The 18,427-nt window shown below is 39.3% G+C and overlaps 1 protein-coding gene across 2 annotated transcripts in view; it reads right to left on the bottom strand.

Annotated features, from left to right (window-relative positions):
• Positions 1-18,427, bottom strand: part of PTPRN2 (protein tyrosine phosphatase receptor type N2) — a 1,212,473-nt gene that overhangs the window by 913,941 nt on the left and 280,105 nt on the right. For both annotated transcript variants that reach the window (XM_075587846.1, XM_075587847.1), the window contains exon 3: positions 6,535-6,648. In XM_075587846.1, the coding sequence (XP_075443961.1) occupies positions 6,535-6,648 (114 nt within the window). The remainder of the gene's footprint in view (positions 1-6,534; positions 6,649-18,427) is intronic.

Here is an 18,427-nt window from a genome sequence, read left to right as displayed (position 1 = left end):
GGGACAGGCAAATAGACTAAGCAGGACTTGTGGAGGGATGTCACCGGAGCTTGGGGGCGGAGCTAACAGACAGCAAGGAACATGGGGGTGGGGACTAAGGTAAGGAGCTTTGCCCTGGCTGGGAGATGGGGGGTTAACAAAGTAAGGTGTGTGTGTCATGCTTGTATATATATATATATATATATATATATATATATATATATATATATATATATATATATATATATATATATATTTATATATATATATATATATATATACATGTGTATGGGATATATATATATATATATATATATATGATGCATGTGTGGGATATGTGTGTGTCTGTATATATGTACAGTATGTATGTGTGCATGTGTGCGTATGTGCGTGTGCAGGATGTGTGCGTGTGTGCGTGTGCAGGATGTGTGCGTGTGTGGGTGTATATATGGATGGCGCCTTCTTGAGGATAGTTTGTTTTGTGTCTCCTGTTTTTAAACTTTCGGACAATTTGTTGCGAATGAGATTGTTACATGGAAGTGTTTTACTGTTTGTGATTTTATATTAAACGTATTTCTTTTCAAGTCGCAATAATGTGAGAGTTGAAGTGATATTCAGTATTTACATTTTTGTTTGACTTCAAGATGGTGCTTGATCGTTGTGATACACAATAGCAGGCTTTTCTCATTTAACTATCAGTGGCTAACTAGGCTTATTTATAGGCTAGTATAATACAATAGTCTGACAATTAAGTTGGCCAGACATGACTATTTTTAATTTAGTGACCAAATCCACAAATTGATGGCGTTCCAAATTTTGTTTTCCCCGTGTTTCATTCTGGGTTATGAATCTCTGTCCTACTAGGTTTACTCGCTCATCCCACAACGCGATACGAACCATGACTGTCATGCTAGTCTGCTATATATAAATGGTATAACTACATCTGCTACATGTGTATATTTGTTTGCTATTATTCTACTTTTGGTCATATTTGGGGTTGTACAGTACCTTTTAATGCAATGCTTGGTGTACCATGCAGAGCCTGTTACCTGCATACAATTTTCAGCAGAGTGCAGTGCACATATCTCTTATGCTGTAAATTGTGTACACATTGGAGACCTCATCCCTGTCCACCAAGGTTCTCAATTGTCCTTCGTGCCCCCAGGCTCCCTTCCTCCCCTCTTTCTACTCAAGTTTCTTGCCTCAATGTTTTTTTTTCTAATATATATGTGTATGTCCCAATGTTGCCTTCTATCTTTTTAAAATTAGGTTGCCTTTAGTAATGTGCGAATGTGTTAGCACTTTGTTTCATGCATTTTTTGGGGAATTTTTGGAATGTCACTAAATTTCACAGAGAGAGTGAGTGAATGGGAGGAGTAAGGGAGGGCATCATATTTAGCAGATTACCCACTGACTTATATACAATACATCCCAAACACACATCTATAAAACGTGTGAATACACCTAACATTCCCTTGAAAATATGTTAGTTTAAATAATTTATCAATGTATTTGCATATTTACTGTAATTTAGCTTATTCGGGTACTCCAATTAGCTAATTTTCCTGGCACCTTGCATGTTCAGAGGTATCTCTCCAAATATTGCATAGAGGTTTGGAAGATATGTTAGTGGGTCCTGTACCAAAAAGGATTCCCCCCTTTCTTCCCCCCTTCCTTTTTTTTTTTTTAATAGAAGTAAGCGAAAATCAAAACACTGGCGCAAATAAGCATCTATATTTTATGCTAGTATTACGTCATAAATACTGTATATTTGTACACAACCTCTTTATCTATAAAGACAATTCACCTTTGTCCATTCACAGGTATTGTAACCTGCAACAAACCTCTATCCCCCAGATCAAAACAACAACATGAACTCCGCAGTATACCGGTTATTATAATAACTGCTGCGACAACTTGTAAACAATGTAAACCTCACAGACAGATAAAAAAAACAATCTGTCCTAGGGGTATTCGAGTTGGTCAGGCTTTAAATAAACACCCTATCCAAGCGCAATATGTGTAGTACACTCAAGGGAACTGCTTCATTAGAGGTATATCCATTCTATTCCGTGCAGAATGCTTCATGACCCAAAATACAATCTCACTAAGCTCATTAGTAAGACACAGAGTGATAACTGATACTATTTGAATGCTGTAAATTAGTTTTTTTTTATACATTCCTAATAGTTTTACAAATGAATACACATATTATATTCTGTGGTTTACGGCATTCATCATGAACACCAATAAAGTAAAGATCATCTCTCCTGCCCATGAGCAATGAACATTTATTCTGTTTCCACAAAATGTTAAGCCTCGCCGCTTGTCACTTCACATGAAATTAAAATAAAGCATATTACAGGGTAATATCATCAAATTAATTTTATAAAATAGGATATTTAAGGTTTATTTGTGAGCAATCCTCATAAATATGTTATGAGTCTTTCTTTTACATGAAAAAAAACAACCTTTAGATGGTATTTTATATATCTTAAATAAAAGGTCTAACCAATATAGGTTAAAAGTAGTAGTAGTAGATGTATTGGTCCTATAGAAGTGTACATTTGTTGCAGGTTCTCATACCGTTAGGGGAACCTACATCCTCTTCATAAATTAAATTCTAGGGTATGTAGCTTTCAACGTCTCGTAGGTTTCTTCTTCAAGTGTAAATAAACAAAGCATCAAATGAGACAAATGAGAAAGACAGGTACATCATGTGCAAAGACAGATAGACTCTTACATTAATTATCTAAAGATCTGGATGACTAATCCATGTTGGAAAAAAAATGTTCTGAAACAAAACACTGTGACAACACCACTAAGACACTAACTCAACAATAGTTGATCTGTCTGACCCACAATTTGCTATGCATGAACATAGACATGTACCATGTAGATATATCACATGTACACAAATATATAAAGTATACACAATAAGTATATTCGAGATGTCGCTATAATATGTGGTTGCTGATGGCCATTACGAAAAAGGGGTACTGTACTTCTCTCACTTAGGTGCAATTATTATTATTAATTATTATTATTATTATTATTATTATTATGCACATTACAATTTCTAGAATAATCTCAAATTTGCTTAAATATTGTACATTGTAAAATACATTTGGACATGCATGTAGTATGTATTGCCTGATCTGAGAAAGAGAGAGAACTCATGAAAGCTTGTCTTATGTCAATTGTTAGTCCAAATAAAAAAGGAATCCCCCAATACTGAAGTACTCCTTTACTTTGCATGAAATGTGTGTAGCATGCTTCCAAATGTGGGCTTTTGGTAATTAAAGAGTGATGATGCTATGAGAACCAGAAACTCATGCAGCAAGGAGTTTGAGAGAAATTAAATTAACTAAATTAACCAAATCAGTTTTCTCTGACAAGATTTCAGCGTTGGTTTAATAATCTATTGAGTAATATAACAAGGAAACAAAAGCAGACTTTTAAACAGTGTTTTCCCAATGAACATGTTTTGTCCACTGTTTAAACCAGTTGGAACGTTTGCAAGTCTTTTTGTTATCCAACCTTTTTTATATTGAGGTACCACAACCGCACCAACATTTACTACCCAAGATAAGAATCGATAAAAGTGCACTTCGAGAAAGGGTCACTAAGGGAATATGATAAATGTGTACCAATATATGAAGGAACATCAAAGATCACCCCACCGACCTTTAAAGTTAAAGGTGCAATCCATCATTTTCTAAACATATTTCAATAAAGAAAAGTGAGTCAGAGTGTTAACACATTTAACAAAACAATGCATACATGTAAATATTGTTATACAATGCTTTATTAAAGGATGGGTGTAAGATATTGTTTCATTGCTTGTGATACCTTTTAATGGACTAACATATAAATCGTCCTACTGTACAGTAGGTAGTTTTGTGCATATACTTTTGAAACTAGAGTGTCAAATGTCAGGTCATTTACAGCCAAGTCATCTGCTACCACTGCATCTGGTCCATTTATGATACTAGAAGGAAACATCTGTCTTCTCTTTGCAAGTCCTTCATCCAACAAGCTCATAAAGAAATAGAACATGTTGTATGGATACCCAGGGAGAACTTGCTTCAATACAGAGAGAAAAAAGATACTGACTGTGTTACCCTTGCCATCACCTACAATCATATATTATCACCACTTAAAAGACACCATTAAGGACCTGCAACCAATGCTCACTGAGGATGAGACAATCAGAAATATATTTACTGAATCACTTGTCATAGGCTATAAACAACCAGCCAGGCTCTCTCTAACATACTTATAAGAAACTGACTAAAATATATGGAAACATCTGCATTAGGTACTGTTCACTGCCAGAAGCAAAAATATAAAGCCGGCAAATACATTTCCACGGAAACTACAATCTGCACAGCACAAAAAGGAATAATAGAATTCTCCTGCAATTAGACAGATGTATTGTAGTATATTTTATCCTGATTAAGAAGTGCATTCATATGATGTATGTTGATGAAACCAAACAAGCTACCCACAAAAGGATGAACCACCACAGATACACCATATCTGACCCTGACACCAGAAGACCAGTTGGTCTGCACTGAGCACATTAATGATTTATCTGCGTTAGTACTAAGAGGTAACTTCAGAAATATTAAGGACAGAATATCATTGGAACTTAAACACTGTATATCAGTACATATAGACTAACATATACTGTAAATTGTTCAATGCTGTTTTGTGCATACAGTATGCTTTTGAAACTACAGAGTCAAAAAGCACCAATTACAGCCAAGCCATCCACTACCACTGCATTTGGTCCATTGACGATACTAGAAGCAAACATCTATCTTCTCTTCACAAGTCCTTCCTCCAACAAGCACACTTAGCCAGACAAGCTCATAAACATGCTCCATGGATACCCAGGGAGCACTTGATTCAGTACAGATTGTAAAAAAATACTGACTGTGTCCCCCTTGACATCACCTACAATAATATATTATCACCACTAAAAGACACCATTAAGGACCTGCACACAATCAGAAATAAATTCACTGAGCCACCTGTCACAGTTGATACTGGAACTGAAATACATCAATATTTTAGACTCCAAGCAAAATGGCTTGAATCAGGACTGTGGATTCATGACTCACTATGGACAACTCATCATGGATAAATACCCTAGCTACAGTATGCAAATCTTCAAAACACCTCATTCACGTATAAAGACATCTGCTGTGATGAATTTCCTGTGCTATGTATTTAACACTCCCATCCTCAGTTTAGAGATCACATCTGCTGTCTAGAAAGCTTATGATCAAAAAACCCTCGTGTGATTGATATGTTGGTCATTAAAAAGTATCGCAACCTACAAAATGTCATATGATATCATGACTACTAGACTACTTCTGGTTTTTGCCACCTTTTAAAGTTTTAAGTTAGTGAGAATAGCCTAGAGCAGTGGTTTCCAACTCCAGTCCTCACAATGACTGAACCTCTGATTGAGCCATCTGTGCTCAAGCAGTGATATCCTTAAAACCTAACTTGTTGGGGCTTCTTGAAGATGAGATGGGAACCAGTGGCCTACAGTGTATGGGTTTCTAGTGCTGTGGAGGAAGTAGTACACTCACGGGGGCCTCTGTTCTCATATCCTAGTCACTTACAACATTGGATGTCACACAAAAGTTAATCTTGGTTTCTCTTTAAAACATTTTTTTATATATACATACAGTATATATATATATGTATATATATATGTATATATATATCTATATATATATATATATATATATATATATATATATATATATATATATATATATATATATATATATTCTGTTAAGAGGGGAACCACTTTAAAACTGGGATAATCTATTACAGTTAGAGGTAAGGAGTTTAAAAAGAAAGTGTTCTTTGCAATCAGGAAATGTGGACTTCAATACATTTGATTACTATGATTGCGTATTATTTGATATTTTCTTCAAAAGACAGGTTATAAAGGCAAAACTTAGAAACATACAGAGTTAGGGCAGAGAAGGACAGCTTGGCCCCCCTACTCTGTTCATTTCCCTATACAATGTACTATATGGTATTCATCCATGGAAAGATATGATTGTAAATAATTTGTTGCTTTTCGTCCATGTGAAATAAAATTGGTAAATAAAGTGTAGGCGTTTTTATGCAGATCTCACCCAATACAGTACTAACACAAAGTTAAACAAGATGGACATACTGTACTGTACTGTAGGTGGGGTTTGTTTCAACTTCAGCTATAAAAATGTAATACGGTTTATGTACCTATTCCTCTGTTTATTCTTAATGTGGAAATGCAGAATTTTCTGTCACTGACACAGAGTAGCTGGTATTTAATATTAATGTTGAATTAATGTAAGAAAGGCGAACCCAAAGCACACCCCTACTGCACTAGAAACAAATTACACTTCAAAATAGCTAGAACTAACAGGATTTTACTGCTCACTTGTATTTGTATTATCTGTTACATGGAGGGTGAATTTAAGACTTTTTGGTCTCCAGCAAACAAACACTTTTCTTTGTTATGACAAATGTAAATACTTTTACCTCTATGGGAGAGCTTCTGTAGGATGGTCCTAAGACGCTGGACAACGGAAGGTGAAACTTCGTACTTGAATACGTCTATCGCCGGTACCCGCTGACATCGCCCAAACACTGCATCTGTTTTGAAGAAAAATACGGGTCGTGTTTAACTTGGCTTTCTGGCACTTGAATCACTTGAGCACATTAAACATTGCAATGCTGAATACTTTATAGCAATTATAATGCAAGTAAGAAACACATCTTGAGAAAGCTTTGATTGATGAGTTTTACTATTGAAGTGACATATACAATAAGCAATAAAAGCAATAAATCTTTGACGCAATAACACATTAACATTCAGAATGCATACATCTATTCTTTAGATATGTACAGTACCTTAGAGCGATGATAATGTAACAACAACCTTTGATTGTTCTGTTTTCATGCAAATATGAATAATAACAAAAACAAAAAAGGATGCTGTGCGTTTGCACTTATTTTGTAATGCTTCTTATGGTACGATTTAAATTTAGTACGCTTACTAAAGCCAGAGTACATTTGAAACCCAGTTTATTAAGCATGAAACAATACAGTATGTACAATATTTCTAATAGAGACACCAGTGAGTTTTTGATAAAAGGCTGCAGTGAACTGAGCTTTCAAGTACTTGAACCCCTTACAAGAAGTTAGATCAGCTTGTTATTTAAGTAATAATCCCAGAAGAACAGGGCATTACTGGCCAATAGTGCCCTGGCTGGAAGAGTTGAAGGCCCAAGACAAAGCCAAAACACTCTGCACCCCTCCTCCACCCACAAAACACACACTGCAGCTTCCCCTCTGCACCTACAAAACACACAATGCAGAGATACACACACAAATCAACAAAACAGACTCTGCCACCTCTACATCCACAAAACACACCAGCAGCCCCCTCCCTACACCCTCTGCAGCCCCCCCTGTAGACCCACACACTGCAGACACACACACCAACAAAACACTCTGCACCCCTCCTCCACCCACAAAACACACACTGAAGACACAGACACTGCAGCTCCCCCTCTACACACACAAAACACACACACAGCAGACACACACCAACAAGACTCTGCTGCCCCCTCTACACCCACAAAACACACACCAACAGAAGACACACACACACACACCAATAAAAACACTCTGCTGGCCCCTTTACACCCACAAAACACACAACAGACACACAAACCTTTCCCCTCACTCTCCCGTGCGGAGCTCTCTGCAGGTAGGGTGTGGGAGGACTCAGTGCCTTGCTGGTGCCTTCTGTCCAATCACCTCCCCTGTCTAAGAGGAAACTTCACTCTTTGTGAATGAAAACTGAAAGCTGATTGGTTGAAAAACTTGGCAGGGTGCCAAAAATTCCGGGCCATACTGATTGGATAATGCCCGGAATTTTAACCAATCAGAGAGCAGGGATTTCATTAATGCCCGGAATTTACCAGCTTTAGCCTATAATTAAGTAATAATCCCAGAAGAACAGGGCATTACTGACCAATAATGCCCTGGCTGGAAGAGTTGAAGGCCCGAGGCGAAGCCGAGGGACATTAACCCAGCTAGGGCATTATTGGCCAGTAATGTTCTGAGGGGATTATTACTATTATAGGCTAACTGTAGGCTTTTTTCATAAATAATAGACACTTTTGCATAGATTTTTTTATTAAAATAAAATGGTAAATACATGAAACCATCTCTATATACGCTTACACTGCAGATATCTATATCACACACTGCCGTCCCTCTGTGTACACATACACACACACACACCAGCTCAACACACACAAACTGCTGCTACACACACACACACCACAGCACCTCTACACACACAGCAGCTCTACACACACACACACTGGAGCTCTAGACACATAACACAGCACCTCCTCTACACACACAACATACACACACAGCTGCTACACCCATAAACACTGCTACTGGACTTGTATGACCCTTACTACATGATATGTATTTCTGGTTCTGATTAACAAAACCCATTAATACAGCTGAACCCTGTTATAACACAATCTGCTACAAAGCGGATCCGCTTATAACGCGTTCTGAGCGTGGCTCCCAATTTAAAAACATCTCCATTTTTATTTTTTTTTAAACATTCAATGCTTTATTACTAACGGATACATACACACACTCACCCCTAAACCATGTGGGATTTGAGCATGAATACATTTTATATAATACACATGCAGGAATCGAACCCAGGACCTTACATATGCTAATACCAATACCCTACCTGCTATGCCACAGGATTGGTGTGATGAAACAGACTCTATAAATATACTTATATAAAATGTATTCATGTTCAACTCCCGCATGGTGTAAGGGTATGTGTCCATTAGCAATAAAACATTGAATGTTTAAAAAAAAAATCCACGTGGTGTAGGGTGTGTGTGTCATGTGACCCTCCTCTGCGCTTGAAAGTCTGTGCACGTGGATACAGCCTGAAGCAGCCTCATTCTGTGGATGCAGTTCATAAAGCACCACACTAGCACAGTCCCAACATGTTTCTTGTTTATACTTTTACTTTTCCATTTAAATCCTAATCCCATGTGGGCATACAGTATGTATTAAGGCAATAGTGGTGCAATTTTGAAAAAAACTGCTGCATATGTATCAAAGAAAAAAATCGCTAGAGCGATCCCCTGCAGTTTACGCAGGGGGATTTTCTACCTGATTGATAAGCCAGGTGAAGACTGTCTAATTGTCTGTAGTTGCAATTAACCAGCTCCCTGCTGGACTCATCAGTCAGATCCAGGTTTTCTATTTGGATCCCTTTTAGACAGGGGTTAAGTCTCGTTCACAGGCGGGAATATTATTATTTTTTTGCTAAGAGTGGCCCATACTCAAGGGACGGGGCAGCACATATAAAAAATCTCTGAAATTAGTTTTAAAGCCTTTAGGGTCTATGCATCAATGTAGAGAAAAGGGTGTTTAGTCTCACTGCTCCATTTTTTAGGAGAGCCGTGGCATATCTAAGAACACTTTCTTACATATTATGCAGAATGTTATACTTACACCACTTCAAATATGGAGAATTTATTTTGGCAAGTAAAAGGCTAAATAAATGGTGCACAAATACACATAATGTGATACATCTCAGTATAATATATCCACCATGTAACTCCACCCATGACACCCCCCAATGTGCAAGCTAGTGCAGGGGGGCACAAAATTAGAGCAAAATGCTTTGACACAAAGGTGCATGGTTAAAATGCTTTGGTTTTGCTCCAAAATTGCCTTGATAAATAGACCCCTTTGCTTAGATGTATTATTTATTATCATCTCTTTGCAGGAGATTTTTCTGACATCTCATTTGTTTATATTTCTCATCATTATCTGTGTTCCTCGGCTGTCCTTTTTCTATCTGGCGCTGTGAAGCGGCACAACAACATGTCTGTCTGTACTTTTACTGAACAGATCAGTACCCAGGGAGATGCCATTTCTTGTTACTAAAACATTTAGAAAATTGATGTAATCCTTAATGTGAGAATAAATGTATTCGATTGGTGCCGCCCATTAACCTTAATTTATCCTGGTATTGAATAATACCTCCAATCTAGTCCAGGCAAAGAAAACATCATCAACATACCTTTTCCAATACTAAATAAATCTGTTAAATATCTAATTTTCTAAAAATATGATCTCGATATTATATGTAAAGGTGTTTGCGTAAGTTAGTGTCCCTTTGGCACTCATAGTCACCTTTTGTTCATAAACAGAATTGTTCATCAAATCAGAAACTTGTTCTAGATACCTAGAACCAGAGTCTACCAGGATTGTGTAGAATTCACTAACGGAAGAATCAAATACATTATAGAGCAATGCTCTAATGGTGGATTCTATAAATTCATTGTGAGGGATAGTGGTATAACGTAACTGAACATCAATTGAGCACAGGATGTCTGTTCCAAACAAATTGTTTGTCGTTTTGATTTTATGAAAGAAACCGAGAGTGTCCTTTAAACAAGTTGTGATCTTCTGGGCTATGGGTTGTAGATTTCAGTGTATTGTTCTTGACATTGGAGTGAGGATTTATGCTGGAAATGATAGGTTGCTCTGATGGTTCATACAGGTTTGTATGTATTTTGGATTATAGGTAGAATACTGTATACTGTAGTGAACACTGATAGTGCCAAATATTCAACAATTAGTTCAATTATACTTGGGCCACCTCCTGCACTAAATTATACTATTCTATGGAACATATTCCTATATTGATAAATAAAAGATTGTCATTAATTTGCAATGCATTCATAATTCCTCTGATACATAATGGGTTAACAATAATGCCATTACATTAAATTAAACTACAGCATAGTATCAAATGAACTTCAAATGTGATTAAAAAGGATGCAGATTTAACAATTTAATGTATCTGCCATGGTAAATGAATACTGTAATGTAAGCATAGCTTTAGCCCTCATCTTTAATGAAAGCAACAAAGGAAACACAGAGGACAATGAGATAATAATGAAGCTTAATTTATTTAGTTCCATTTGTGTGCAACGACAGTTTTCTCATCAACATTTTTCTATAGCACGCCTTCTAATTAACGTAAGTCCTAATTAGTCATTATTTGGATAATATTTAATTAAGTTAGCTTCCATCTTTCACACAAAAGACTAATTCACAGTCTAAATATTCAATGTATAAAGTCTGCAACTTTGTTCTTTAAAAGTATTGGGGGGGAGGAAGGGGTGGTGCCTTGTTCAGAGCAAATTTGCTGTACTGAGGTCACATGGTCGCAATTAAAATGCAGGTTTAATTAGAAATTCACAAAGATAGAATAAAAACATTAGTAAAAAAAATATATACACTAAGGCTTAATTAGCAGAAATAAATTTCCAATAGCAAAATTACACTTAGTAATTACTGCACTGTAGGTGTCATATACTGTAGCAGAAATTTACAGAAGACACTGCCCCACTAGGTCACTGGAAATAAAAGGGTTTATCAATCAAACTCTCTGTAAAACTTGAGAAAAATAACTGCTCCAGACTCATGAAGAAAAATCTTTCCCACTGAAAACCAATATGATTTTCTTGTTGATATAATTGATGTGGTGTTTTGGGCCAGTTTTGCACCTATTTTGAAGACAGAAGAGTTTGACAGATGACCCTGTAGGAGACGAGTGCAGAGGCACAACCAGGGAGACATAGATCCAAAAACAACACAGATTTCAGGCAGCTCACAAATAAACAAAACAGCCTATCGCCTTTGTAAGGGCTGACTCACTTCCCAGTCCCTATCTGCAGGGCTGGGAGGCTATCTGTAGGTCTCTTGCCAAGCTCTGACCTCAAAGTCCAAAGAGGTAGCTGTAAGCAGGTGGCTTACTCTGATGGAATCCAGGGACCGTTGCACCCTGGAATAGAGGGTCTGGTTAGCTGGGATCTCTCTGGCAGCCCAGTCCTTCTGGGCTAGAGAACCTCAGGCAGTTTCTGCAGTGCGCCTTTAAACCTGCTTGATGACCATTGCTTGTCACTGTGCCTATCTATATCCCGAAAAGGGCATAGATAAACACATAGGCAGTCAATAGGTATCCTAAAAAAAAATCAATGAAATACAATCCATGTGTTTCTTACCTTTGATGCCTTCACCCTCCAAATCCGACTCCAGCAGCAACCTCTTGACCGATGACGCAATGCTCCTCAGCAGCCGGTGGTCCTCCGGTAAATTCTTGTTTTCTTCTTTCTTTTCATCTTTATTTGTAATCCAATTGGGGGCAAATGTTGTCCCATCTTCTTGGCTCCAAATGAGATGGGACAGGCCATATATCAGGACTGTGACGTCACATTTGAGTGTCAAATGGTACACCACAATTCGTATGGCTGGTGTACCATGTGACAGGTTCCCCCCTTTTTTTTAAAGGTTGTGACATCATCAAATGGATTGGGGGTGTACCATGTGAGGCATCACTCCCAATCCGATTGGTTGTAGTACCATCTGACATCTTAAAGGTAATTTTTTTCTGGTGACTGTGATGGTGAGGGGGTAGTCAGGCTCACAATAAAGGTTTAAGCTCGCTTGGTTACCTCTGATCCATGTATTGGGGTTTAAGAGTGTCAGCTCTTGAGCCCAGTGATAGTAAATGCATTGCTGTAAATTATGCGACAATAAAGAATTTTTGTGTTTTTACCTTTCCAGGTGTGCCAACAAGCATAGATGGCCATAGATTTTCCTAGGCAAGTGGCAGAGAACAGGCAGCTACATTTGTAGGTGTAATACTGCTCATTATAGGATGATGCAATAAACTGCATACTTTCTATAGTAAGAAAGCAGTAGATATACAGCAAGGCCACGCTTCTCGGCGCCCCGCTTTTTGGCGATATGGCGCTACCGAGAAGGGGGCTGCCATGTCTGCGCATGCGCAGAACGGGGAAGTCCGAGGTCGCGCATGCGCAAAACGGATGGTTGCCAAGGATGCGCATGCCCAGAACGAAGGTTGCGCATGCGCCGAATGGAGGTTGTGCATGCGTAGAAGGGGGAATTGCCGGTTTGCGCATGCGCACATGCCAAAAAACGCCGGTTCCGCTTTCCGACGCTTTTCGCTTTGCGTCAGGCTCTTAGAACGGAACCCGTCGCATGCCCGGGGCCCTCCTGTAATTGTTTTTTTGTTTGTTTTCCAAATAAAAAATTTATATGATATTGAATATGTTTTTTCAAACTACACATGCCTCTCCTGAAATCCTGATACGCCCCCCTGAGAAGGCGTGCCCCACCGATTGAGCCTCACCGGCCTAGAGGTTAATGACACTGCAGACTTGGCTGATTATATTGACACAAAGAAAGAAAACCTGTGGCAGTTGTGCAGCAACTTCTGATAAATCTTATTATAATGTTGCACTGCGCAACTCCTCCCCTATCTTCTCCCATGGCAACTTCTCAAACTTGTAGGACACATGTAACACCCTTATCTACCCCCCTCCCCCGAAGGGAGATCTGGTATTCCTAGATAAAGTTAGTTTGTGTTACCGGTGTGATGTTGCTCACCTGTAGGTTTACAGAACACTGAGCTGGTGGTGTTTGGGAGTATGAACAAGTCAGGCTTTTGGGATATTCTTATCCTGGTACAGCGCCTCCATCCTGCAGGGACCCTATTAGGAACAGGGGTAACCTCCACAGGCAATTCTCTAATCGAACACATGTCAGTGATGGTACAACGTGGATCTTTATTGCAGGTGTTCAAAGCTCATCTCCCATGCAAGAGAGGTACAGATCATAGGCACTTCACTAACCTATACCTCGAAGCTTGCATGCATCTTTCCTTGGTCAGAGCATAGCTCGCAGGACCCTTCCCTGCAATCAGCCCAAAGAGCTTGAGGCCCCAAGAACCTACCCTCAGCTCCCTTACCCCTGATGGGGTAAGGGGAATCCAGCCATCTCCCTAAGGAGAGGCTGTCTGGAACAGAGAACACTAAATTTAGATGCATGCCATGTTTTATACCACTGGGGAGGGTCCCACTCCTTAGGCCCGGTAAGAGGGCAGCACCCCTACAGGAAACCCACCCCCATGGTCACATGATGCAACGGTCCCCAGCTAGCAACAAATTACCGCAAGAAATTATCTATCTCATGGTGAAGACACATGCGGGCTCATGTTATGACTGATTTAACCCCAACACTGCTTGCTCCTTACCAGGACTTACAATGTTGGGGCCAGAGAAATGAGTAGCCAGGGACACTGTGCTACACACATGTAACTTTTTGTAATGAAAGGGTTAAATCCTATAATCGGTACAATCATTTGGGTACCCCTTTAGACTTACCCTTTTTTCTTGTAGGCTATTTCCAGAAATAATGTTTGTGTGAGTTACAGGTAGAAAAAAAAGGCAGTACACTGCCTAGAAACACAGGAGGAGGCTCACAGAAGCAAAAAAAGACATTTATTTCATTAAAAAAATCAGACAAAAGTCCCCCATAGCCCCAGCAGGTATCCACCTATGCGTTTCGGCCTCTATGCCCTTTCTCAGGATGTACCCTACTCCGTAGAAAGCCGGTATTTAAACATGCTCGCCGATCGCGCTACCGAGTGACGTCACAATCCAATTGAAGAATCGGCTGGCGTCTCCTACTATACGCATCCCTATTGGATAAAGGGATCACGTCATATTCAACAAACTTTAATGAGAACAAACAGGTCCCTCTGTCGTGCCAGTGGGATGTAAGCTCCAAGGAGAAGCCCTCCTATTGGCCAATGAACTTGTCAATATGTATAACTTTATTAGAGCTGACAAACATCCTATAACTATGACCTGTGACGTCAGTCATTTGGCTTTCTCACCCTGTGCAAACAAAACTTTATCAAACAAAAAAACATATTTTAGAAAAATAAAAAAATACATAGAAAACAATATTGATCTAATGTTTAAAGAATAAGTAAATAATTCCCAAACATAAACAAATATTATTTAAAAAATGGCAGTATTTGCACAACAATAACACACACATTAAGAGAGCAGAAAGAAAAAGAATTTATTTTACACATCTGGAGATGTTCACATATATTCATCATCCCTAGCACCGCCAGTAGTGTTTATATCATACACTTCACCTTACTGGTTATAGCACTTCTTACTTTTGGTCTGTTGCAGGTTGTTTCTTGTGTTTTCATATATATATATATATATATATACACTGTCCAATATAAGGGACCTCCTATACCTTATATTAGCTTATACAATGTACATATGTATGTATGTATGTATGTCTTTATTTGTATAGCGCCATAAAATGTACATAGCGCTTCACAGTAGTAATACATGTCATATAAATAGCAAATATAAATAACACATCATGGGAATAAGTGCTTCAGACATACTGTAAAAGTAACATTAAGGAAGGAGTCCCTGCTCCGAGGAGCTTACAATCTAATTGGTAGGTAGGGAGAACGTACAGAGACAGTAGGAGGGAATACTAGTAAGTGCGTCTGCAGGAGGCCAAGCTTTGTGTCATGTGTCCATGATTATCCAGTGCTACTCATATGCTTCTTTAAGCAGATGTGTCTTAAGGTGGGTCTTAAAGGTGGATAGCGAGGGGGCTAGTCGGGTATTGAGGGGAAGAGCATTCCAGAGGTGTGGGGCAGAAAGTGAGAAAGGTTTAAGGCGGGAGAGAGCTTTAGATACAAAGGGGGTAGAAAGAAGACATCCTTGAGAAGAACGCAAGAGTCGTGATGGTGCATAGCGAGAAATTAGGGCTGAGATGTAATGAGGGGCAGAAGAATGTAAAGCTTTAAAAGTGAGCAGTAGAATTGAGTGTGAGATACGCGATTTAATCGGAAGCCAGGAGAGTGATTTCAGCAGGGGAGACGCTGAGACAGATTTAGGAAAGAGTAGAGTGATTCTGGCAGCAGTGTTTAGGATAGATTGTAGGGGAGACAGGTGAGAGGTAGGAAGGCCGGACAGCAGGAGGTTGCAGTAATCGAGACGTGAGAGAATGAGGGCCTGAGTCAGAGTTTTAGCAGTTGAGTAACAGAGGAAAGGGCGTATCTTTGTGATATTGCGGAGGAAAAAGCGACAAGTTTTAGAAACGTTTTGAATATGAGAGGAGAATGAGAGAGAGGAATCAAGTGTGACCCCTAGGCAGCGTGCTTGGGCTACTGGGTGAATGATCGTATTTCCAATAGCAATGTGGAAGGATGTAGTAGGGCCAGGTTTGGGAGGTAGTATAAGGAGCTCTGTTTTTGCCATGTTAAGTTTCAGTCGGCGGATGGCCATCCAGGATGATATTCCAGAGAGGCATTCAGAAACTTTGGTCTGTATAGCAGGTGTAAGGTCAGGGGTTGAAAGGTAAATTTGTGTGTCGTCAGCATAGAGGTGATATTTAAACCCAAAAGATGTGATTAGGTCACCTAGAGAGAGTGTGTAGAGAGAAAAGAGAAGGGCTCCCCTTTCTACCTGTCTCTTTCCTATTTCCATCCGTCACCTCCTTTGAGAACCATAATGGTGTTTATCCCTTTTACGTTGGTTTACCTTGTCCGCAGACGATTAGAGAGGTAAAATGCAGAAAGAATTCTACATAAAGAAAAATCTAGCAATCGTTAGCATGTCAAGGTTCCCTCATTTTGGAGTGAGTTTAAGCCAACGCAGGAGAGCCTTATTTTCAGAATTAGTAGTTGTAAAGGAGTAGTCCGCGCTGAGCAACATTTTAGCTTCCATATTATTTTTTACTTTACGAGATCTCTTCTTGCCGTTTCCAACCCTGCTCTTATTTTTAAAATCCAATGCTCCGTTCTAGATGTATGAAAGCCTAAATATTAAATGTACAGCAGGTTAAAAGGGAGCTGTCCCCAGGGCAGTTACTTTGGTAACTTTAGACGCTAGAGCTGGGGTGGCCAACTCCATTCCTCTAGGGCCACCAACAGGTCAGTTTTTCAGGCTATCCCTGCTTTAGCACAGGTGGCTCAATCAGTGGTTCGGTCAAAGACTGAGCCACCTGTGCTGAAGCAGGGATATCCTGAAAATCTGACCTGTTGGTGGCCCTTAGGGACTGGAGTTGGCCACCCCTGTGCTTGAGATTCAGAAATTAATGTTTTTAAACACTAAAAAAAAAGTTCAACAATCCTCCCACACAGTCAGTCTGAGCTTCTAATAACTTCTAATACAGTAGATCAGTGAATCTTTGGGCCCAATCCAAATTTGTTTGTGCAATCAACATTCACTGCAAGGTTCATTTTCCAGCCAAACCGGTACCTTCTGTCATATTTATCACAGCCTGTTATGGGTGGAAAGATAAGCAGCAGGGCAGAAATAAAAGGTTTATCTATGGCAGCTAATCTCTTCAATCAGTGGTGCTCCGCTCTGCTCGACAGTCGTTGCTAAGTAACGAAGGCCAGCTTCTCTTATCAGCGTCATAATGTTTCACTGACTATTCAGACAAGAATAGAAAAGCGTGACACTCACAGTTATGAGCGGTATGAAATTAAAATGGCACATTATTTGGAAAGAAGCAAATACATTTTTGTAGCTCTCACCTTATCTGGAAAGTTGCTTGTCCCTCATAAGCCAATTAGCATTTTCTATTCTACTCACTATATTGCTACAAAATGTGTTATGTATTATTGTACTATATGGTTACCTAATGATCATCTGGTACATGTTTCCTGTGATACATCATACAAAGGAGAGCGTTTGTTCACTTTGCTATGTGTAGGAACATTATATTTCACCTGTTTAGAAAATAGTTAAAACATCAGTAGACAAGATCTGGCAGTGCGTGTCTCTCAGTATTAACATAGTGACTGACGTAGTGAGGACTATAAATGGAAGGATCCAGCGCTCCACGGATTTTAAAAGTTTAATTTTATTGCGCCATACACAACGACCGTTTCGACCTAAGTACTGTAGGTCTTTCTCAAGTGAAAAAGGCATAGCGCCAAAGACAAAAACAGGAGTATATATACCCCTTACAATCAAATAACAAAGTGATAAACATCAAACACCTGACCCCATAGCAATCATCTAGCATTAGACACATAATATTAGACACATGAACAGTCTTATCTTTAGGCTCCTGCTTGGCTGCATCGTCTTTCTTTCCTTGTTTGCTGATATCCCCACTGCTGGTGTGAATCTCATTGATGTCGATAATCCCGGAAGTGCGTCACGCGCATGCGCAGTCGTGCGTTCCACGCATCCATTCTTGCGTTCCAGCGACGTCATTCCTCATCCGGTTTGGTACTTCAGCCGAAGTCCCGCGAGATTACGGCCCTCCATCTCATCCTGGTGTCTTTACAGGGCTGTTTCAGCATAGATATTGTCATCCTCTTCAAACCGTCGCCATCCTTTCCTTAGCCAGTGGGGATCATCCATTTCTTTAATCCAGATGATGATGAGCAGGAGAGGATGGCGACGGATTGAAGATGATTTCCAATTCATAA

The sequence above is a fragment of the Ascaphus truei genome, chromosome 2, assembly GCF_040206685.1.
Source record: "Ascaphus truei isolate aAscTru1 chromosome 2, aAscTru1.hap1, whole genome shotgun sequence".
NCBI classification, from domain to species: Eukaryota; Metazoa; Chordata; class Amphibia; order Anura; family Ascaphidae; genus Ascaphus; species Ascaphus truei.
The sequence above is the reverse complement of the archived record's forward strand: the minus strand, read 5'-3'. Positions and strand labels throughout refer to the sequence as shown.